Source organism: Myotis lucifugus, unplaced genomic scaffold (assembly GCF_000147115.1).
Source record: "Myotis lucifugus unplaced genomic scaffold, Myoluc2.0 scaffold_46, whole genome shotgun sequence".
NCBI classification, from domain to species: Eukaryota; Metazoa; Chordata; class Mammalia; order Chiroptera; family Vespertilionidae; genus Myotis; species Myotis lucifugus.
Genome location: NW_005871094.1, coordinates 4,851,225 through 4,874,098, shown reverse-complemented (window position 1 = coordinate 4,874,098; position 22,874 = coordinate 4,851,225). Strand labels below are relative to the sequence as shown.

The following is a 22,874-nucleotide window of genomic DNA, read 5'->3' as shown; positions in this document are numbered from 1 at the left end:
CCTTGCTGGCAGAGACATTCGTGCCAGCCTTTCTTGGCATTTGATAGACAGAAGAAGGCGCATTTCCCATTCCTGGGGCCTCGGAACATCAGCGCCTGGATCTTGGCCAATGTCAAGGGGATCACAATGGAAAGAAAGAGCTCAGATAGGCCACTTCTTAGTAGGTCCTGCTCTCTCTCCCTTTGAGGGCCCCAAGTGGGGGCTCCACCTGGGGGGACAGTGAAAGGTGGGAAAGGGAAAGGGTAACTAGGCTGGGGAGCCCCCGGGTGGCGCTTTGCCAGGGGGAGGCTGTTCACCTACAAAAGTCAAGATACTTCCTGCTTCTTACACATGCAGGCGTGCATGTCTGTGAATGAGCGTGCACATGAGTGTGAGGGTTTGCACATGCATGTTCTCCTTGCATTGGAAACAAAGGCTCTTTGGAGATGGAGACCTATCTCCGTGTGAGGGAGGTGGGCAGGTACAGGGAAGGCAGGAAGAGGGAGTCCCTGTGCTTCCCAAATGCCTGCTCAGCCAGGCCTCAAAGTGCAGCTGGCACCTGGCAGCAGCTGCATGACCTTCCAGCCCCGGCTTGTCATCCTGAGAAAGGAGTTTGATCTCCGGCCCAGCCCTTGGTTCCCTGGGTTCTGGGAGGGCCGATGCCAGGATGGAGCCAGTGAATAGCCTCCATCTCAGGAACATTTGCCATCTCCTCCCTGCAATTTTCTTGGTCTCAGGCCAAGAAGAAAGCCAGTCCCATCATTTTTTCCAGACACCCTGTTAGTCACACCTGCCAAAGTGGTTTCTTGTTAAGGGCTCTGGGTGGGGGCACAGAGGGGTGGCTGGAATGTGGAGCGGGGAGGTGATGACACAGGGCGACCTAAATGAACCCCAGGGGCAGTGACTCCCGGGGCTTAGGCATGGACAGCGATGATTTTAATGATGATGATGAACAGGAGGAGGAAGATGGGAAGATCCCTGTAGTCTGGGCATAGATTCGCTCATACCATCCTCATAACTCCACTATGAGATAGATGGTCAACCAGACCCATTGCACAGGTGAGCAAGCTGAGGCACAGAGACAGTGATGAATTAGCCTTGAGCTACCCAGCAATGAGCCTACAGAGCCAGGACTCAAACCCTTGACCCCCCACCCACACAGCCTCTGTCATGGGTCCACTGCTTGGGGAGCCTGCCGCTGATGGAATGTCATGGCTCTGTCACCAAGGGAGACTCTTAGAGACAAAGGGAAGGTGGCAAGGACTTCGAGTCCTTTCTGACACAGCTTCCATGGAGACTCCAACTGGACAGTGGAGCCCCTCTCTGCTCTCGCCTGCCCTTGGCCAGGCATGGCCTCAGGCCCAGCCCCAGGCAGGACCCCTGGTCAGCGGCTTACCTCCGTGATTCGGGGGTTCGTGCACTTGCTGTTGGGGCCCGCCAGCTCCAACCACTGGCTCTCGTGGATGGGGCAGTGCTGCCGCAGGGTGCACTGGCCCTGGACCTGGCACCAGCCGCACTCGAAGTCAGGGTCCGCCTTGAGGCACAGGCCGCAGCTCTCACGCATGGCTCCACACTTGTAGAGGTGAACTGCAGGCAAAGGGCCAGAGTGGGCTGGGGTCGGGCTGGGAGGGGCGGGGAGTGTGGCAAGGAGTGCAGTCCCTCCCTTTGGTGATGGTTCTGGTCTGGGAAGGCCAGTCTCCCTCCAGCCAGCCCTGCTCACTCCTCCTCTCCCAGGGGCCACCTGCCCACACTGGGCCCGTGCCCAACAAGTCACAGAGCAGTGGGGATGGTGGAGAGGCTGTGGAGGGTGGGCTCAGGCCAGAGGACGGGGGACGAATGACACCTGCCCATGAGTGCAGAGTAGCTCCCCTTCACCCGCCACCCAGGCCACCTTGCACACCTCTGTTCTGAGCGGGGTTGTCGATGTTGAAGTGCCCGTTCCACACGACCGTCAGCTCCACGGGCAGGTTGTTGATCTCCATTCCTTCGTAGGAATATACTGCCAGCAGGTTGGGGAGGAAAGAAGAGAGCTGAATCACAGGTTTCTAGAGGGGTTGGATGTTCAGAGGAGCACACGGGGCTAGAAACTGGTCCTGATTGTGCGTGTGTGTGTGTGTGTGTGTGTGTGTGTGTGTGTGTAGCACATGCGTACAGGCCTGCACATCTGTGGGTGGGCAGAGTGGGGAAGCACGTATCAGGGGACAGGGCACAGGACTCAGGAAGCCAGAGCAGGGGAGGGCCAGGCTGGGTGGGATACCCATTTGGAACGCAGGTCCACGGAGCAGCTTTGAGCGAGCTACTCATCCACCTTCCGCGGAGGCCTGTCCATCCTCTGGCCTTCCCCCAGGAAGTTTAACAGAGTCCCAGCCTTTGGGACTGTGGTGCTAAGAGGTGGGAGGAGTGCAGGGAGAGGTGCTGCCAGGGATGGAGGGTGGAGGGGCAGTCCCCGGGCGTGCCAGCCCCCACCTGCCTTCTGAGAGCAGACACTTCTCAATCCCCAGAGGGGAGGCTGCGGAACTCAGAGCCTGCCCAGCAGCATTTCCAACCCTCCCTGGTGTTTCTCATCACCACACAGACTGCCTCCACCAGGGCGGGATGGGGGCAGGGAGCTGAGCAACTTTCTGTGCAGGAAGAGCTGAGGTCTGGTGATTTGTTGGAAGGTCTGGTTCAGGGGACTTGTTTGACAGGCTCTTTTTTAAAAAAAATATATATTTTTTTATTGATTTCAGAAAGGAAGGGAGAGGGAGAGAGAGAGACACATCAATGATGAGAATCATTAATTGGATGCCTCCTGCATGCCCCCTACTGAGGATCGAGCCCGCAACCCAGGCATATGCCCATGACTGGAATGGAACCTGGGACCTTCAGTCTGTAGGCCGACACTCTATCCACTGAGCCGAACTAGCTAGGGCGACAGGCTCTTTTAACTTAGAGTTAAAGTTTGGCTCTCTGGGCCGTGGGGGTGTGGATGGTTACGACAGGCAGCCACCGCTCCCTCACGGAGCCAGCACAGCACCTTCACCAGCGAGGGGGCCACAGAACCTGTGGACACACCAGCTGGGGAGCCTGTCACCTGCGCCTCTGCTTCTGTAGGCAATTTGTAGAGGCTTCTAAAGAAGTTAGGCTCCTAATCTGAGAAATCACCCCAAATTCCTGAGTTCCAGAATGTGCTCCATTGTGAATGTGCTGAGCTGTCCTCATGCAGCAACATACAGCCTTCTCCAGGGTCTACCTGACACTCCGAAATTTCTCACTAACTCCCTGGTGAGTATGCCCTGCCAGGAGCCACGGTCAGAGGTTCCTCACAGAGATGGTGGTTCACACCATCCACCCTCTCACAGCACCTCCCTGTGACCGAGGACACCTGGGCCTGGACCAGGGTCTGGCCTCAAGCCAAGCTCCCTCCCCCTGAAGAAATAACAGGGGGGTTTTTGATCAGCTCAGAGTTCAGCTGCTGACTCATAAGCTCTTTGCCACACAGCTCAGTCATCAACTCCCCAGAGGTTTGTCTGGGTCCTGAGTTTTCCCACAAAATCTCTTCTACTCGACTGGAGGTTCTCCTGGCCCACCTTCATCAGAATCATCTAGGGGCCACGGAAGGCAGGTCCCAGGGCCCCACCCAGACCTGCTGAGGGAGGCTAAGGAGATGGGGAGCACTTTGGATAAGTAACTCTAGTGTTCCTGCTGGTGGAGAGATGTGGAGGGGGACAGAGGGAGAAACTCCCTTCCGGACCTCCCTTCCCATTTCCCCCCCTAGTCAAGCTCCATGTCCCATCTTTCCCATGTCCCTCCTCCGTGGCCCTATGGGGGAGTGTGGGGAGGGTGGCCCAGGCTGTGGGCTAAAGGGCTCTGGCTCAGCCAGGCTCTGCCCAGGACCCAAAGAGGGAGTAACAGCTCATGGCCAGGGGCATGTTGAACAAAGATGGACAGAACCTTCAGGCCCCTCTCAAGAAGGACCTGAAGTCCCTCACAGAACAAGGCAGGAAATTCTGCATCAGCCACATGTGTGTCTGTGTTTACAAATGTGTCCATGTGGGAGAAGAGGTCAGCGCACAGAACTGTACTATCTGCCTGTTCATACAACACACACACACACGCGCGTTGCCATGATGTGGCTCTGCAGTGACCAGCTGTGGCCAAATGGCAAATGACCTACGTCCCAGTGTCCCCATTTGGGGCACAGTGGGACTGCAAACAGTGCCTACCTCACAGCAACACTGCACGGGTTTGAGACAGCCCTCCAGGGCCCGGAGCACAGGGCTGTCGAGTGGAATGAGCACTCAAGTTTTACTGAGTATAGTATTTACACAATGTTAGGGATGCTGTGCAAAATACATTTGTGTTCCCTGTGTTTATGTTTATGTGGAGTAATAATAGCAGCTGTTTATTGAGTGTTTATGCACCAGACACTTGGTACATATGGAGGTGTATGCATACGAGAATGCTTGTATGTTCAGATGTACGTGTGTGTACACCCACATTTTTTTCCCAAAGAAAACTGAAAATAAAAAAGACTGTAAGGATCAAATATGCTGGGTGTTACTTTCTCTTTCTCTCCCCAGTTCCTGGGATCTTGATTATGAAATATTATAGAAATCACGAACCCTCTACCACTCCCTGGGTCTCTAGGGAAGCCACTCTCCTTCCTGGACACACTCTCTCTCCCAGGACCTGCACCCATAGGGAGAGGGAGGCGGGCAGACAGCTGGGGAAGCCCAGACCACTGGCTCCCATCCTCTCTGGCTCCCCACCTCTGTGCACTTAGCATTTATATAGCTCTCTGCAATCAGTGGGCAGTTCATCTGCACAAAGCTCAGAGCCGAGAGAAGAATATTTCAGGGTCCCAAGGGCCAAGAGGTTAAGTGTCGCAATCAAGTCTGGCTCTGCCAGTGGATGACCTTGATCGTGACCTTGGGAAAGTGTGAACTTCCATTTCTCTACCTCCTGAAGCAAAAAGAAAACCTCTGTGCAATTTGGACATGCTTTCCTCCAACCATTCTCTGGTTCTGAGTTCTGAGGTATTTTGCTGAAAAGCCAACAAAAAATCTGAACAACGTAAGAAGGCCATGCATCTGTGTCCAGGACCCCAGAGGGCCCAGAAGACCAACTACCAGCTGTGTTCCAGGAGGCAGCAAGGGCACAACACCTACCCATCGGCCTCACCACCCCTGTTTAGCATGTGGTAAGTTGGGGCACCAAGAGAACATGGGAAGCCACTGTGGGTTTGTGGAAGCTGGGCTGGGCCCCAGGACCTCGGCCAGCACTGCAGCCAGCCCGCTGCCGCTGTGGCCCACTTACTACAGAATGCCCCGTGTCCTCCCTCCAACTCTGTCTGTGAGCGGCCCTGTCCTCCCTGGGGCCCCCTGAGGGCTGCAGTGATTGGCCCAGGGCCTGTCCCCAAATAGTAGGCTGGAAGCGACCTGCCTGCCCACCCAGCCCAGCATCATGCCCATGCCAAGCTTTCCTGTGTCTCTTTTCCTTTTCTGCTCTCTGAGACCTCTCTGTCACCCACCTCTCTGTCATCACAGAACAGGGGGTTCTCTGTTCCAGCCTCTCCCATCCTCCCCCATCCAGAGTGCTCACTTAGGCAATGAAACGTGACTTTCTCACAACCCTCTCTGATGCAGACCAGCCTCTGCTCACGGGGTAACACCAAGGCTGAGGTATAAAGTGTTCGGTTGCTAATTTTCACTCAAACTTTGATCAGGGGGTGTGCTAGGAGCCCAGCACTGCCATTCCTTATTGCATTGGTACTGCCCACGGGGCCTGGGCCACTTCCCTAAGGAGACCCAGCCCCTATCTGTCAGGGCTGCTGGGCTTCCCTTAGGGCCCTTGTTCCCAGGAGGCTCTGGTTTCACCCCCACATTCAGGGAGTTCCCTGGGACCCCCAGAGGGCTCATTCATGGAGTCAGGCCTTGGCTGGGGAAATGCTGAGGTTAATCTGAGCATAATCGGCTTCCAATTCTGGCAGAGCCGCTGGGAAACGCGCTAGTCCCCCAGGATGGACGGGGTTTTGACCCAGGGGCTTATGGGACCAACTCAGGCTGTCATCTGGGTTACGCTGGCCTATTTAACCGAGTTAGCAGAAGCACAGGGGCCCAGCCTTGTGACATCTGGGGAACTGAAGACTCATCAGAGGCCGCAGACTCTGCCCTCCCGCCTGACACCTCTGAGGCCTGGATCTCTGGGGCAGCTTCCCCGGGGCACGAGGCGGTTTTCTTCGTGGTCCGAAACCCCCAGCTGCCTTCTGCTGAGTCAGATGTGGGGCTCAGGCTCTCTTCCCCCAGGGACTTGCTTATTTGGGGGAGAACCACTTGAGCCAAACCCTTGGGGCTAGTCTGCTTGGCCTCAGGATTTAGGAGGAAACAGGAGGTGTCTAATGTCCCCTTTGCTTGCAGGTTTTATCTGGGGCACTGCAGAAATCTGAAAGCCAGGCCGGCCGCCAGGGGAGCTGTGGTCTGGGGTTTCCGAGGTTGGGAAATCAGTGGTCAGTTCAGTCCTGTCATGCTGAGCCACCTTGGGCAAGCATGCGGGCCTCTCTGAGGGCCACTGACCCTAAATGGCTTCCTGTAGGGAGAGTGGAGTGCTCCCCCAAAATGCTTTGCTTCGCATCACATTTCCAGTCACACTCCCCACGGAAGTGATGAGGAGGATGAATGCAGGCCGTGTGACACAAGAGGAGATCCCAAATCCAAGCCTGGCCGGCCACTCACCAGCTGTAGCTGTATGATATCCATGTCACTTACCCTCTAGGCTGGGGCCGGGGGAGGGGGGTACTCCAAGACAAACAGAGCTGCAGCCCCTTCTAAGGGCTGCCTGTGCATTTACTCTTGCAATTACTAGGTTTAATTCTTAAAGAGGGTCCCCCAATTGTATAACTGTCAGCCCCACAAACCTAGACCTGCCCCTGCTTCTGGGCCTCCAGTTGCTCTTTTGTACAGTGAAAATGTCACAAGTCTCCAAGTGTAATCCTTGTCTCTGAGCTTCTGGGTGCATAGAAGTTGCCCAGAAAGCGAGTGAGAGCAAGCAGAGCCCTGACTGAGAAGGCCCCGCCGGGGAGGAGGTGATGGCAGGAGTGATGCTTGGAGAGGGTTCAGTGTGTGGTGCCGAGGAATCAGGAGGCGGCCGGGCGTGGACCTAGGGTGGATTTCCTCGGGGGACGGGAGCAACACACCCTCCAGCAGCCCCTGTGGGTGCGTGTCTGTCTCAGAAGCCTCCTGTGCTGGGACACAGCCTCAGTGCCGGTGTGAAGGCAGTGGGGCCTTTGTGGCTCACACGAGGCACTCGGCTCAGCCCTGACAGGAAGGCGGGGCCCAGGGTCCCCAGAGCTCCTCCACGGAGAGTGGACATGCCAGTCGCTGCCCATGAACAGTGCTCGGCAGCCCCATGGCTGGTCCAAATCCCCTCCCCTCAGCCCCGTCTTGGGCAGAGCACTCTCCTGGCCACACAGGACCACAGCTTTGGCAGGCACTGGTGACCTGGAGCCCAGCCCTCACTGGGTGGTGGGCAGGGTGGGGAGAAGCTGAGCAGTTTGGGGGTGTCTGGGGAAGCCCCGCAGAGCTGAGCGGATCTGGCTCTGGACGAGACAAGGATGGGGGAGGAGGGTGGAGCCACGGGCAGGGCTGGCACTCACAGAGGTGTTCTGGCACTGCACGCTGGAGCTGTTGAAGCGCAGGGCGGGCACCCTCTGCTCGCTGCCCTGGATGTTGAGGACGCACTCGTACCCGCGCTGCCCGGACTGCGGCTGCGGCAGGTTCTTGGCCTTCAGCGTGATGGGCTTGATCACCTCCACAGGCACCAGGATCTTGTCCACTCGCAGCAGCTGGGGGCAGTCCTGGGGACAGAGAGCACGGCTCAGGCGGGAACAGGAAGCCAAAGGTGCCAAAGGCGCCTATCTGGAGCCTCTCCAGACCTAACCCGCATGTTCGCCCCGTTCCTCCCGCCCATAAACACACCCAGAACGGTCCTGGGCACAGTGCCCACCCCCGGCCTCTGCAGGAGAAAAGGGGACTGAGAGATCCCGGTCCGGAGCCACCATCTCGAGGCCACTTCTCCCCGAGGCTGTCCCTGCCCTCCAGGTTCCGTTTAAATGCCCTCCAGACTCTGACAACCCCGGTGGCCTCCTCCAGCACCCCTCCTATCCAGCAGACACAATGCGGCTGGCCGGGTGTCCCTTCGCACGTTGGGCTGCCGAACCCTTGTTCAGTCTCAGGCTGCCAAGAGGGACCACATGGGCAGATCTGAGTGAGGCAACGCCCTGGCTGCGGCTCTGGAATGGGAGCTTGGGCCAGAGCAGGAGGATCCGGCAGAGCCTTCCATTCATGGGCTGAGCCTGGCATTTGGGATGTTCTGGAATGGGCCCCAAGACCCTTTAAATCCAGAACCTTCGGACATAACTCTGGGGTGCCCTGAGCTCAGAGCAGATACACGCTGACCAGATGCTAGCAATGGGCATGCTCATCCTGGAGCCGAGCTGGCCCCGAGGACCTTTGGGGATGGAGGCAGTGGATCGCTGGCCCCGTGTCCCTGGGGCAGTCAGCTCTGCCCAGGGCGGGCTGGGAGAGAATGAGGTCCATAAAGCAAATGTGATGCTCTGCCCAGCTGAGAGGTGGAGGCTGGCCTGTTTCTGGGTTCTCAGAGCTGGGGGGAAGAAGTTAGTATTCCTGGCTGCAAGGTATGGGCAAGAGTGAGGGTTTCTGTAAACACCAGCAAGGCCTGGGCTCCGTGTCAGGCAAGCCCACCATTCCCTGATTCCTATTGCTGTGGCACTTTGGGGGCGAGTTGGCCATCAAAAGCGTGACACACACATCTCAGCAGAGGCTGCTGGCCCCCACCCCGGCACCATCCCCAGGACAGAGAGGCAGAGGAGGCTGTGGGGGAGGGCAGGCGGGAGGCCATCAGGCAACTTGGCAGCTGTCCTTCCTGGGTCTGAAAGCACATGCGAGCCCCTCTGTCATTGAAAGTCGGGGTGAGAAGACCTCAGGGCCTGCTGAGTGTCTGATGAGCTATGGAACCCTAAGCAGAGCCCATCCCCACTCTGAGACTCAATTTCCCTATCTGTCGACTGGAGGGAACCCAAGGACACATTCAGCTCTAGCCAGTCCTGATGCCATGATTGGAGTGGTCTCAGCCGTCCTTCCTGATCACCCTGCAGCCTGGTTTCAGGGGACTGAGGCCCAGGGCCGTTAAACTGATTCCCCTCCCCGCCTCCAGGCTGCCCTCACCTTTATCCTGAAGAGCAGCTAGGAGAGGGGCAGATCCAGCAATCACTCCTGGGTGTGCACCCAAAAGAGCTGAGAGCGGGGACTCTAACTGGCAACCCCATGCTCAGAGCAGCATTATTCACAATAGCCAAAAGGGGGGAGCGGCCCACCTGCCCATCAATGGATGAGTGGGTGAACAAAATGTGATGTCTAATACGATGGAATATTATTTCACCTTAAAAAGGAAGGGAATTTTAACACACGCTACAACATGGCTGAATCTTGAAAACATTATGCTAAGTGAAACAAGTCAGTCACAGTAGGACAAATACTGCACAATTCCACCCATGTGAGCTCCCTAGAGTTCTTAAATTCACAGACACAGGAAGTAGAATGGTGGCTTCTGGGGGATGGGGAAATGGAGAGTTCTTGTTTAATAGGTACAGAGTTCAGTTGGGGAAGATGAAAAAGTTCTGGAGATGGATGGTGAATAACAATGTGAATGCACCTAATGGCACTAAACTGCACCCTTAAAATTGGCTGAGATGGTAAATTTGACATGTACATTTTACCACAATTAAAGAGAAGCAGCAGGGAGGCAGGCAGTGGGGGGAGGGGGGGCTGAACCAGCACCAGGCCCTGAGGCTCTGGAGTGAACGGGTCCCAGAGACTTTGAGGCCCACATGCGGAGAGAGTCTTAGTAGCTCCATCCTGTGCCCCTGTCTCAACTGCCATCCCCACCCGCCCCCCAGCCGGATGAGAGTGCAGGGCCCGGAAGACAAGAGCAAGTTTGTGAAAAGGATGATGCTCAGGACTGAAACGGGGCTTGTTGGAGAATCAGGAGGGACAACCTCTTGAGCTGAGGGTCCAGGCCAGTCCTGACTCCCCTCTTCACTCTACTCCTGGGCAGCCCTCCTCCCCTAGAGCATGTGTGAGCCTGACCTTTCTCCTGCTCCATCCACATCTGCATGGGGGAGTCTTTGGCTGCACCTGGAGTCAGAGCAGGAGTGCTGGACTCGCACCTCCATGTCCCACAGCTAAATGTTGCTGCTCGTGAACGGTGCACTGAGGGTGTCTAGACCCTGACAGTCTTCAGAACCAACCTAATGGATCCCTCTACTTTGCAAAGGAGAAACCGAGGCAGGGAGAGGAAAAATAATGGCTCAGTGTCAGCAGATGTGCTGGCAGCTAACAAACTCAGATGCCAATCCACCCATCTTTCCTCCCCTTAATCAAAGAGGTCAGTTCCTACCAGTGGGCGGGAGCACCTCAGGATGGGGTGGTGGGCCAGCAAGGATCTCCCTGGGACCAGCAGGACTGGGGAGCTCGGAGGTGGCCTGGAACCTTGCCTGGGGGCGCACTGATTCTAGTCCAGGAGACAGGAGGAAGCACCAGCTCTCTCCCCCTGTGACTCTCACTGAGGCTTGTTATGAGTTCTCTAATGAGTCCTGATTGTCAGTGGCCCCATAAAGCCTTAGTTTGCATATAAAAAGGTTGGCAGCTCTGAGAGTAAGTTCATTAATAATAATTGGAGAGGCCCAGGGCTGGGCAGGGCCCATTTTCCTCTGGTGGCACTGCTGATTGACCCTGGAATCCCTCCTAATTGAAATGTAACATGGCAAGTTTCTCTTAGGCAACAGGCATGAAGGGACAGCTGTCCCTTCCTCCCACTCCAGCTCCCCGATCCTGCCCTGCCTCATGCTGAGATCCCAGGACAGACCACCCCTCGGTCTAATGGGGTTTGGTTGGGGCTAGAGCTGGCTTGTCTTTGGAATTGATGGGGGTTGAGGGACATGGAAGGGAAAGGTGACCTACAAATCGCTTATTTCTCCTGGGAATTTCAGAGAAACCTCCATGTTTCCCCACGTCTCCTGTCTGAAGCCCACTGTCCGGGAGCTCAGGTCGGCCACCCCTAGTCCTCACCTTGGAGCTTCCTTAACTAGAAAGAGCAGAGTTGGGGAATCATGTACCTTCGAGGACAAATCTGTCTCCCTCCTGCTATCGTCAGAGTCAATCATCGCTTGCCTTAACGAGCAAGGGGATTAACCACTCCTCTTCCAAGGGGCATTGGGGGATCCGTGAACTGCCACATATAAGTGGCTGGCACAGAGCGAGCGAGCAGTCCTGCCTCATCTTTGCCCCTCAGTTCAGGCTGCACCTTGGCCCTCACCAACTCTCTTTTCCCACCTCATTTCCAAAGGATCCATCTCCCCTGCTCCAGCCTGTGTGTTTCCCACACACACCCCATGCTCCTGCTATCCAGCTTATTTCGCCCTTCTTGGCTTCAGATCTGCAGTGGAGTGTGACCATTTCAACAGCTCCAAGGGCCCCAAACACAAGGGGGACAGGTAGGGAGGTCCCAGTTCTGTCCACTGCTCTCTTAACAGGAGGTGACACCCTGAAGCTGCATGTTTTACATGCTCTGAGGCATACCTCCACCAGGCAACCATGTGGACTCGGGCAAGTCCCTTAAACCCCGTGGGGCAGGTTTGGATTGCATGATTTTTATGGTCCCAGTTCTATTAATAACCCAATAGATGATCTGGGACAATCAGTTTTCCCATCTCTAAAATGGGGATAATGGTGCCTGCTGCACTAGCTCAAAGTGTGGTTTTCAAAATACTGACCAACTGAATGCATGCTGGAGGGGCTGGGGACTTGTGGGCCAGAGGGCCTCCTGGAAGTGGCTATTTACCTACCAGGAGGGAAGTATTTTAATATTATAGTAACTGGTATATTGAACTGGTACCATGATACAGGCAGGTGTGGCTCTGTTAGACAGAGTATGATGTTGTTATGATTCCAGTGAACATGGTTAACATGCTACAAGGGGTATAAGGATTCAGTCCAGTGTGCATTCTGCCACCTCCATCCCCTGACACATATGTTCCCATGTGCTCTCTTGTTTCATAGCACAACACATATGATCCCTCTCCCCCGTGTTCATGATAATGAAACTCAGGACATCAGTTACCTACTCCGTTCCCACAATGACAGTGAACAAAAGCACTTACACCTGCTCATCTGACTTTCGTCCCAGGTGATAATCCAGTCCCCACCTGGAATTCCTCAAATGTACGTCCCTTCTCTTTTCAAGAAAGATGTTTCTCTGAACTATCCTTTGAAAAGGCCAGCTCCCTCTCAGAGGGTGGGAAATACCTGCATTTAGCAAGATGATTTGGAGACAAATGCATACGTGAGAACCAGATTCCCTCAGAGGCTGTTTTGCCTGTGGCTACATTCTGCAGTTGTGAGAATGGACTGGGGGTGGGGAGTGGCAGTGGCTCGAGGCACAAGGAAACCTTCAATGTCTTGGCTTGCAGGAGGCGGCTCTGGTGGGCTCCAGGTCACCTGTCCAGCCCCGTGCATATTGCGGTCTCCACTGCTAACTGAGAAGGAACACCAAGCCAAAGTACGGAAGCAAAAAGGATGCTTCCCAGTCTACCATGTCCAGCATGTCAATGGCTGCTTTACACGAGGTCTCATTGCATATTTAAATAATTGAACAAGGACATAAAGACTGCTGCTGAGCTGGGAGGGAAAAGGCTGCCTTCAGGGCTGGTGCTGCCTGTGGAGGGAGTGGCAGGCTATGGATTTACAGCCTTCAGTGTGGTTATAAGATAGGGGCTCTAATTCCCCTAGTTTTTGTTACAGCAGGATTGGGGGACTGTGGTGCTGTTGGGGGTAGGGTGAGCTGGGCTGGGGCAGTGTCTAGGGGCAGCTAAGGAATAAGAGATTTGTAGGTCACCTTTCCCTTCCATGTCACCTCAACCCCCATCAATTCCAAAGACAAGCCAGTTCTAGCCCCAACCAACCCCCAAAATTTACACTCACCTTCTCAGACCCATGATGCCCAATACCAAAATGTAACGCACCATATATTTTCTTGCTGTTCCCCAAGTTCATAATGCCATTAGCATGATCTACGATGGGCCGGCTCATGGAGAAAGCAAAGTAATAATACAGAAAGGAAATACCCATAACCTTAATGGGGGAGGGGCAGACGAGATTGATGGAAAGTGCAATTGTCTGGAGAAATGGCAACCCAGTAATGGAATACCTGGAGTGGGGGCTGTGCGAGGATTGGAAGCAAGTTCTTTAGCTGGGTTTGGCTGTGTTTTTCTCAAAAGAGGGTGAAGGGCATGGCAAAGTGGTTTTGTGCCTTTGGGTTGGGTCCCAGGAATGGCTCCTCTGAGTCCTGCGGGGAGGTGAGTGCCTTTGGCCGCCCTGAGCAATTGGGGCTCATCTCAGCACCAGGAGCGAGCAGTAGCCCAGGGGTTGGCATCGTCGCCTTGCCAGCTCTTCAGTCCTGGAGGGGACTGGCCCCTGGGTTCGGCAGATTTCACAATATCTGTTTTGGACACGGATATCCTCTCAGGGGCAGTGGGGTGGTCAGGGAGGTTGGGAGAGCCTTTCAAACACAGCTTTGGAAATCAAATAGAATTCATTTAGCCTCTTCTGATCGTACAGCTGTTCTCTGGAGTAAACTCTGCTTGAACTTCAAGAAGAGAGGGGCTACAGGAAGCTCCTCTGAGCCTGGGCCCCGTGGGCCAGATGTGCTCTGCCTTTCTGGCAAAGACCATCCAGCTGCAGCTCACTCTGCTTTTCAGTTTAGGTGAGAAATAACAGTAAGCGAGTCCATTGAGGACACATTTTAATCAATGAATTTGCTTTTCTGTGGATGCTCACCTTTGCTTCCTACAGATCACTGCTATTACGTGTGTGGGCCTGATGGGGTGTTCAGGTCAGCAGGTGGAGGGGCCTGGGAATGTCAAAGCCATCTGGGGACCAGTGACTCCTCCCATTAGGTAGAGGGGAGGGCAGGGTCTGGTCATGGCTGCCCGGTGAAAGGCCATTCCATGGGCAGCAAGGAGTTTCAGCAGATACTGGGGAACAGGACTGAGAGCAGGAAGACCCTCTCATCCACCTCAGTTCTCCCTCGCCTTCCTCTCCCTCCTCTCTGGTGCCCAGGATCTGGCAGCTGATCTAAAGACCCAGGGTGGTTATCACAATGCCATCATTAGTTGAAACACAATCATTCCTTTTCACTGGAATACAGTTACTACAAAGGACATATGTTACTGGTCATTCTACTTCTAATCATTGTAATTATGCTAGAATACATGCCATTAATATAATAACAACAATGATTGACCAATTGTCTGTTCCAGACCCATAACTTCACCTGAATGCACTCTTTGTTCAGAAAATAATAAAGGTAATTCAACATCCCCGGTGACAGTCAACAAAGCCTGTTTTGGAACTGGAAGATGCACAGACGAAAGCCTTCTGGGAGTTCAGGATGGGGCTGGGTAGATGAAAAGGCACCTGGCAGCATCCCCGATGGCCAACAAAAGGACCCTGTCTGGATCCCCACACTCCAAACTTAAAAGGAAATGAACACCCAGGCACTTCCACAGGAACCACTGGACTTGGGTCTCGCTTTCATCCAGGAGGGTAGTCTGCACCTGGAGGGCCCGGGGGCTGCAGGCCTGAGCTGACTGAGTCCCTGTTGGTAGCACTGGGAGACCTAAGCCTGCACTGGAATGCTCACCCAATAAGACCACTTTGTGGGCATGGATTTCTCTTAGATGCTTTCTAGCTAATTTCCATCTACTATTATAGATCCTGTGACCAGTGGCTCTTTGTCTAAATACAGATTTGCAGATCTCTTATATACCTCTAAGCCTCCCACAATGCCTTGCATGTGGGAAATGCTCGGGAGTTGGGTAATGAAGGATGAATGGTGTTGCCCAGCAAGGACTCAGAGTGCCATGCTGTGAGCAAGCTCTCCCCCCGGCTGCGGAGAAGGGACACTTGTATCAGGCGCTTCCACAGAATCACCTTTCAAATGTGTGATTTTCTTTGTTAACCCTTATTCTGGCTATGATTTCTTCCCAGAAACAAAAATATGGAAAACTAAACTGCAACATAAAAAAAAAATCACCATATTTCCAAGCTTTCTTTTAAGCTTGAAGAAAATAACCTTCTTCCACTGACCCAAAATGGCTAGACCAGTCAACAGTCTACAGATATTTATTAACTTTTTCCCCTTTGGTGCATTCTCTAGGAAGATGCTGCTCCAATGACCATCATGAGGTGGTCAACGCGGGCTTCTCCTCTGTTATGTTCAAAATGGTCCTAGTATTGAGCTGGATAGAAGGTAGCCTGCAAGCCTGGACCAGAAGCACAGCCTTAAAATTTCCTTCTCTGAGAATAAATATCCAATAAAAAGAGGAGCCAAAGTCAATGTCATTCAATAATGTGTAAGGGAGGCATGGCCATTCCAAGTGCGCTGGAGCCTCTCGCTGCAGGGGCCTGCCAGGCTCACCATAAACGGCTCGTGTGAAATGGGAAGAGCTGAAGGTCTACCTGGTAGGTCAGTCCATCTCCACACCCCTCCATGGCCATGTACCTCAGGCCTCTCCCTCTCCTGGGGGTCCTGGCACCAAGTCCTCCCAGCAGCCTTTGCCAGTCTCAAGTACATATGGGACGGTGTGCCTGCCTGGCAACCTGAATCCTTGAAGACTCGTTCTTTTGTAGGGATCCTTGCATTGCCCTGGGAAACATGGTGGCTCTTTTTTATTCTCTCCTAGTTCTTCTTTCCTCTTTCTGAGCAGCAGATGCAAGTTCCTTTTATATATTTAAAAGAAACTTGGGACGAGAGCAGCAAATGAGAAAGAAAAAGCAGAGATTTGAAAATCTCCTTCAGAGTAATTAAATGATTAGGGGCCTTTGAAATCTGCCAGATAGCTAAAATGCCTCTGCTTTCATTTTCCTCCTGGGCCTCTCCACAGGGGAAACCTCTGCCAGGTACACCAGTCTGGAAGTGGAGAGAGGCGGAAACCCGTGTCTCTGCTCCCATCCAGTAACTTGCAGGTTTCTGACCAAAATAAGAGGTTGCTTCCTAGGCTCTCAGCGCCTGGTCCTGGTGGGTGAACCAACCCTTTGCTCCTGGCCCCACGCCCCGAGATAAAGGCCCAGGATCAAGGACACAACCCAGCTTTTTATCAGGGTCTTCATGCCAAGGGTGGGCCCATTGGCTGTTAACCCATATCTGTCCTATTAGCTTTAGATCCATTTAGTCTTAGTTAAAGAAGAGCAGAAAATTGACACAAACATTCGATTCACACCCTACTTAAAGCCAAGATGTACCCTCTTTCCTCTATAAAAAGACAACCTTTGTCTGGGTCTCTTTTCTGGATTAGGAATCCAGAGCAACCATTGCCAGCCACAGACAAACTCCATTGTATGGGGTGGGGGAAGGGTGGAGGGGAGGCACGGGCTTATGTCTGGGGGCTCCCACAACCCCTTCTTCTGTGTATCTATGCGTATTCTAAATCACAGCATCCTAAAGCAACCTCTCTGTTCAGAACCACCGGCCCAGTGGCGGGAGTCACACAAGCACCATCCGATCGAACAATAGCAGACTTTTGCAAAGTGTTTTTATACCGCTATCTTTGAGGTCTTTGCTCACACACTTACATTCTAAGAAAGGTAACAGCAGAGACACAGAGTATTTCTATTGCAGTGATGAACAGTTTTCAAGGATAAGAATAAGGATTAGGAGTGGAAAGAGACACAGCATCTTAGCCATGGAGCCCAACTCCAGCTCGTGATTCCCAAAGCGGCCTGTGCGGCAGAAGCACAGAGCCCCCTGCCCCACCCGGACATTCTCACCCGGGTGGCTGGGAGACTTGGTATTTCTAACAGCTTCACAGGTGATGCTGATGCCGCTGGTCTGGGGAACACAATTTGAGAACCACTGCTCTGGGTAAGGAGACCATCCTTTCATTCTCTTCTTTTCATTTTATTTGAAAAAATTTTTTTTTAAATCTCAGTTCTGCTCTGTGCAGTGCTCTGAGGAACCTGTGCACAATTTTGTGTGTGCTTACAATAATTTCCAGGACACACACATACTCATCTCTCTGGACTTATTCTAGAACTCACCTGGCTGGAGCGACCTGAATGCACCTTTGTCCGGAACTGAACCTCCAGGACTGACCTCCAGCCCCCGGGTCCCAGCGCAGAGCTTTGCTTGTTACTGCTTTCATAACGTGGTCCCTTAAGACTAGGGGTTCGGGACAAGCAGGTGATCCTGCGGGTTTTGCCTTTGTTTTCTCTTCTTAAGGGAAGGCCTGCCTGTGTGTCCCCTGCTCACAGCAAGCAGCACTCTCCACTCTGGCTTCTGGGCCCTACCTCAGGCAGCTTCACTCGGCCTTCCTGGAAGGAGCAAGTCTTGGGGTCGTGGGTGCAGACGTGTCGGTATTTACACCAGTGGCAGCGGAATGGGCTCTCCACGCAAGACAGGCACCTGGGCACAGAAGAGGAAGAGGCACAAATCAGAGAACCTGGGTGAACCCAAAATAGAGGTCCTAAACTCTAGGGTCTAGGAGAACATTTTTAGTAGTAAGAGAACCCACCCTCACACACCGAGGAAGGAAAAATCTTACACAAACCCATCCCTTTTCTCTTCAAGTCTTCAGCCAGCCAAGCGTCTCTGGCTTCCTCCCTCTTACTCATGTAGTTAACAAGCCTGGTCCCCAAGGGCCTCAACAACTACCTTCCATTTCTATAGGATGGCACCCACTTTTGCTGAATTGGGGAACAATAAGGCTTAGAGGAGAGGGGCTTGTCCAGAGAGCCCACGAAATTGAGAGCGAAGGAAGAAATTGAATTTTAGTTCAAATTGGCTCCGGGCTCTCGGCTGACTAGCACCCGCATGGACCCACCCTGACGGAAGGAAGTTCTGAGGCTGTCCTCAGTGGAATGGAAACCCCACCTCTACACTTCACCCCCAGGAAACAAAGGCAACTTTATAGAAGTTCCTTCCTGCTCAAAACCCCAACATGATTCCCTCTTCCAAAGGGTAAACCCCAAACGCCTTGCCTCCCTGGTGTCCAGGTCCATGACCCCACCTGTGCTGGGTGCTTCAGCCATGCCAGGCTCTCTCTGTGCCATCCTTCCACCTGGAGTACCATTCTCCCTTCCTCCATGTGGCCACTCCTCCTCCTGTTTTGACCAATGGTCAGACTGGACCTTTACCCCACCAAGCCCTTTGTTTATGTCGCTGGGCAGTCCTGGCCTTGCGTTATATTTTGCTTATTCCCTGTCCAGTCCATCCACTAGTCCACTAGGCATGACTGCTGGAGGGCAGGGATCGAGTCTTTGGGTCTTACTAATTTTTGATTAACTGTCTAAAGAGCAACACACTGCCTTGCACATAGTACATGCTTTCACTCACATTGTGGACGGCATGGAAATTCACACATGATTTATCTACTGCTCTGCTATCTTACAGGGGCAAAAGGGGAGTGAGGGATTAGGCCACCAAGCGCTGAAGCCATGGGAAGTCCTGAGGCAAGAGGCAGACAAAGAACCCGGTGTTGAAACACTTGTTATTGGCTGGAAGGTCTGGCTGCCTCCTACTTGGGGCCCCAAAGAGAGCCAAGCTCAGATTCAAAGGTGCCATAATCAGATGGCTAAACCCTAAAATCCCACTTGTCCCCCAAATGTCTTTGGTTATGTGAAGTAGCTTGTCCTATATGGAGAGGAAAATAGAACAGCATTTAACAAGCAAGGTTTTCAAACTGTGCTCAATGGAACCCCGGGGGTTCCACAGAGCTTCTTTGGGACTGTGTGAGGAAACAGACATGTGGACTTCCTAAACAGAGGGCTTCAGGCCCCCGCCATGCTCAACCACAGCAGCTCCTACTTGTATCTATTATGTTTATTGGGTTTCCACACCTCATTTTGGTTGGAGAAAGGTTTCTATGGTGAAAAAAAAAATGACTTGACCTTTTCCAACTCCATCATCTTAGAAAGGAAGTAATAATATAACAGCAAAACTTTGAGCAGTGCCCAAAGAATGGGCCAGACAGGGTGCTGACTGCTCTCCTGGTCCCAGTTCTTCCAGCCACGGCAGCTGTTCTGGGGGCCAGGCAGGCCGAGGGGCAGGGCAGCAACCAGCACTGTCCCGCCAGCAACTGCTCTCCAGGGACAGTGCCCTTGCCATGTTGGCGATTCAACATTTGAGTGACATCCCCAGAAGAACTACTACCTCCCCATTCCAGAGGACACTGGGGCACAGAGTAGCTACGTTTCCAGCTGGGCTGACTCCGAGCTCGAGCCTCTGCCCCCCACCTGCCCCTGGGAAGAGAGGCTTTACCAAACAGGGCAGAGCCAGGCCCCAGGCCAGAGCCCCCAGCCTGAGTCCTGACCCAGCCTGAGGGCCCTGTGCAGAGCTGAGCAAAAAGTGACTCGTTGGACTACCCACCCTCCCAGACATGGGGCTTCGCTCCCTAATCAGACCCCTCCTCTCACCAGGCTTCAGGTGAGATGTGCCCCCTCCTCAACAGATGGGGGAAGTGTGTCAGGTGAGACAGATTTTTGCCAGAGAAGAGGTATGGGCAAGGGATTAGGAGCTCCCCGCCCAGCAGGGTCTCACTCTGCTCATTCTACTCTCTTTCCATGAACCCCTGGGTACCAGAGGAGGGGCCTGTCAGCTTCTGGGGGTGAAGGAGGCCCTCCTTGCAGGGTCCCTAGATAGGAGCTCCTTGGGAATGGTAGTGGGTTCTTCTATCTCTGGATGAACCTTGACCCCAGGAACAGGGAGCTGAGTGAGGATGGGGCACTTACGAATTGTGGACGCTGCAGTTGTAGAAGACAAAGCTGGTGCTGGCAAAGGTCATGCCTGTCTCCTTTGACTTGAGCTGCAACTGGACGACATGGTGGTCCCCTGTGGGGCAGAGCCAGCACAAGGTCAGGGGGAGGGCAAGACCCTGTGTTGGGGTCACACTGACAGTTATGCACCCTGGGAAAGGGGAGCCTGCTGGACCTGAGGGGTGCTCCCTGCTCTAACTGTTCTGACTCAGCAGGCCCAGGCCCAGGACAACCCCAAGAGCAGCTGCAGATGATGGTTCTGGTTTATTCCTCCTCCCACACTGTACCTCTGGCACCCACTCTGAATTTGCTCTCTGTAATGTACACACACATACACACACACTCACGCACACACACACACATATACACAGACACACTCTAACAGGTATTTGAATGTGCATTCATTCACACACATGAGGTCCATGCCAGACTCACGAGTTACATACACATTGATTAGCCACCAGGAGAAATGTGTTGCCTCTCACTAATGCTACCACAAACCACGTAAAGGCTTTTCGTGTGTGTGTGTGTGTGTGTGTGCGCGCGCGCCTACGCAGTTGCATCTCTGTGAAGAGAAATCCTGTCCCAATGCCCCTCCTCAGGTGGACTCAGGGCTCCACTCAGACAGGCAGCCCTGCGATCCTCAGCTGGCGCCAGGGAGGAGCTGGAGCCCATGTTTAATTCACAGCCCTGACCCCAGGCCCCCACTTCCAGCCTGGTCCTGTGCTTCCCCGAGAGCCTCATTAATCAATCAGCTCGGAACAAATGTGACAAGCCCAAATGGGAGGGCCAAGGTGGAATCAATCTGCCCAGCAGGGTCTGTCCCTCACCAGCCTTGGGCCTCTGTCCACCCCGTCCCTCCCAGTGCAGCTGGCCACGAACAGGCAGCTCTGGGAAGGTAGGGCAGGGTGGGGGTGCAGAGACCCAGCAGTGTGGGAAGGGGACAAGGAGCCAGGTGACCTCCCCCACCCCTTCCTCCACTGCCCCTCCAGGACAGCCCTCTTGCGTTCCAGTACAACCTTGAACTTGACCGAATTGCTGCCCTGACACCCACCTTCTGCAGCTGCTCTCACTGAGCATGAGCTTGACTCTTCGATGCTCACCTGGTTTCAATAGTCAATTCCAAGGGCAATGAATGGCATCTCATCTCTCTCTTCCTGTAACATATCCACCAACCCACACCCCTTCCTCTGACCCTCCCTTGCTGAAGGCTCCCTCAGCCCCTGCCCCCTGCCCCCTCCCATGTCTGTCCTGAGTTCTCAGCCAAGTGTGTGTGTGTGTGTGGGGGGGCGGGCGGGGGTGAGCCATGACACCTAGCCTTGCCTCCAGGGACTGCTCACCATTCTCCGTGATTATCCGGGGCACCTCCTTGGCCGCCGGGGAGTAGCACTGGATCTGATTGCCTACCACCAGCCCATCCATCTCTGACAGGTCCTCAAACGTGCAGTTGACACCAGCTGACAGCTCCGGGACATTGTACGTCTCCAGGACCAGCTGTGAACAGCCCAGCAGAGGAAGAGGAGAGTGAAATGGGGAAAAGAAGGGTGTGGCATAAAGGAGGAAAGAGAGAGAGAGCCAGAGAGACCAGAGAGAAAGAAAAGAGAAAAATGTAAGGCAATATTGATAGAGAGAAGAGACCCAATTTATTACAAGAGCACACAGAGAAGGCGGTGGGAGGTAAAGAGGGCGGGTAAAAGAAGCTTCATTACATGTGAATGGATCTGGCCCCAGGGATGCTTCCGGATTTTTATGGGGTAAGAAAGATGGACAGGCGGAGGTACCTCTGGTCAAGCTCCTCTGCCATCATCCCAGAGTTTGGAAAAATGACAATTCCAACCACCAAGTGCCCAGCGCACTAACGCGGGAGCCATCGTACCCCTGTCTCCCTCTGCATACACATCCTTCCCATCCTACAGACAAAGGTACTGCCCCCTAACCCTCCCTCTCTCGGTCACCCTTTGGATCATGGTTGTAATCACAGTTCTCCTTGTCTTTCTGCCCATTATGCATACAGCCTCTTCCCCAGGATCAGTATTTCTCTGCCTGCCCCCTCTTCCAGTCCCAGGGACACCTTCTGTAATGTTTTGGTCCTGCTCTCAGACCGCATTGCTGGCCAGGTTGGGCCCAGGCCTCGCGAGGGGCAGTGGGCTGCAGCCCTTTCTGGTGGGGAAAGGGTTCTTCCCACATCCCTGGGTCCCGGTCTTACTGTCCTTACCAGGACATTGTACTGAGAAACAGAGATGTTGCTGGGATGGACGGTCAGCCGGACACACTGCTTCATCTCAGAGGCAAACCTGTGGGGCTCTCGGGACCGCTCACAGCGCTCCTTCCGGGTGCACCTGCAGGAGAGACCGAGGGGCTCAGGAGAAGCTGCCTGGTCCAGGGGCTGATACGGAGGCCATTCATCACCAGTGGCTCCCCGGGCGCGTCCACACTCAACGTACCCAGGACTGACCCTTTTGCTTCCTTCCTCCAGCCTGTCCTCCCCATCATGCCCAAATTTGATAGAGATGGAAATTCTCATAACCAGTTGCCAAAAGCAAAGACTTGAGAGTCATCCTAAAGTCCCCTCACCTCCTCCCCACTCACAGTCCCAAGTCCCCCATATCCCACCTCCCCCCTCATCCTTGGCCTGTCACTCTCCCCACTCTTTAGGCAAACTAGACTTGTCTGTCCACTATATAATATACTCTTCCAGACCTCCCTGTCTTTGTACACATCAGTTGGTCTGTCTGAGCAGACCTCTCCCCGACTTCCCCCCCGTCCAACATCTACCCACCCTTCCAGACACGGTTCAACTGTTGTGCACCTGCAACCCCCCACCCCGCCCCACACCAGGCAAAGCTAACGGCACTTTGGAGTGTCCTACCATCTAGATTTAAACTTTGTAGGTTACATGACAATGATTGGGCTGAGTGCAGCCCTTGCCTGCCAAGCGGGAGCTGCTCAAAGAGAGAAACGGCGCCTGTCTTCTTTTAGAATCCTCTGTGTCCTCATGCCCAGCAGAGAGAGGTGAATGCTGGTGGGAGG

General features: G+C 53.9%; 1 protein-coding gene across 1 annotated transcript in view; it reads right to left on the bottom strand.

Moving 5' to 3' along the window:
• PLXNA4 (plexin A4) overlaps positions 1–22,874 on the bottom strand; it is a 346,359-nt gene that overhangs the window by 64,128 nt on the left and 259,357 nt on the right. Inside the window, exons 5-11 of the mRNA XM_023753514.1 lie at positions 22,060–22,183; positions 21,185–21,338; positions 19,821–19,920; positions 17,382–17,496; positions 7,609–7,813; positions 1,880–1,978; positions 1,376–1,566 (exon numbers count right to left, since the gene is read on the bottom strand). Of these exons, the coding sequence (XP_023609282.1) occupies positions 1,376–1,566; positions 1,880–1,978; positions 7,609–7,813; positions 17,382–17,496; positions 19,821–19,920; positions 21,185–21,338; positions 22,060–22,183 (988 nt within the window). The remainder of the gene's footprint in view (positions 1–1,375; positions 1,567–1,879; positions 1,979–7,608; positions 7,814–17,381; positions 17,497–19,820; positions 19,921–21,184; positions 21,339–22,059; positions 22,184–22,874) is intronic.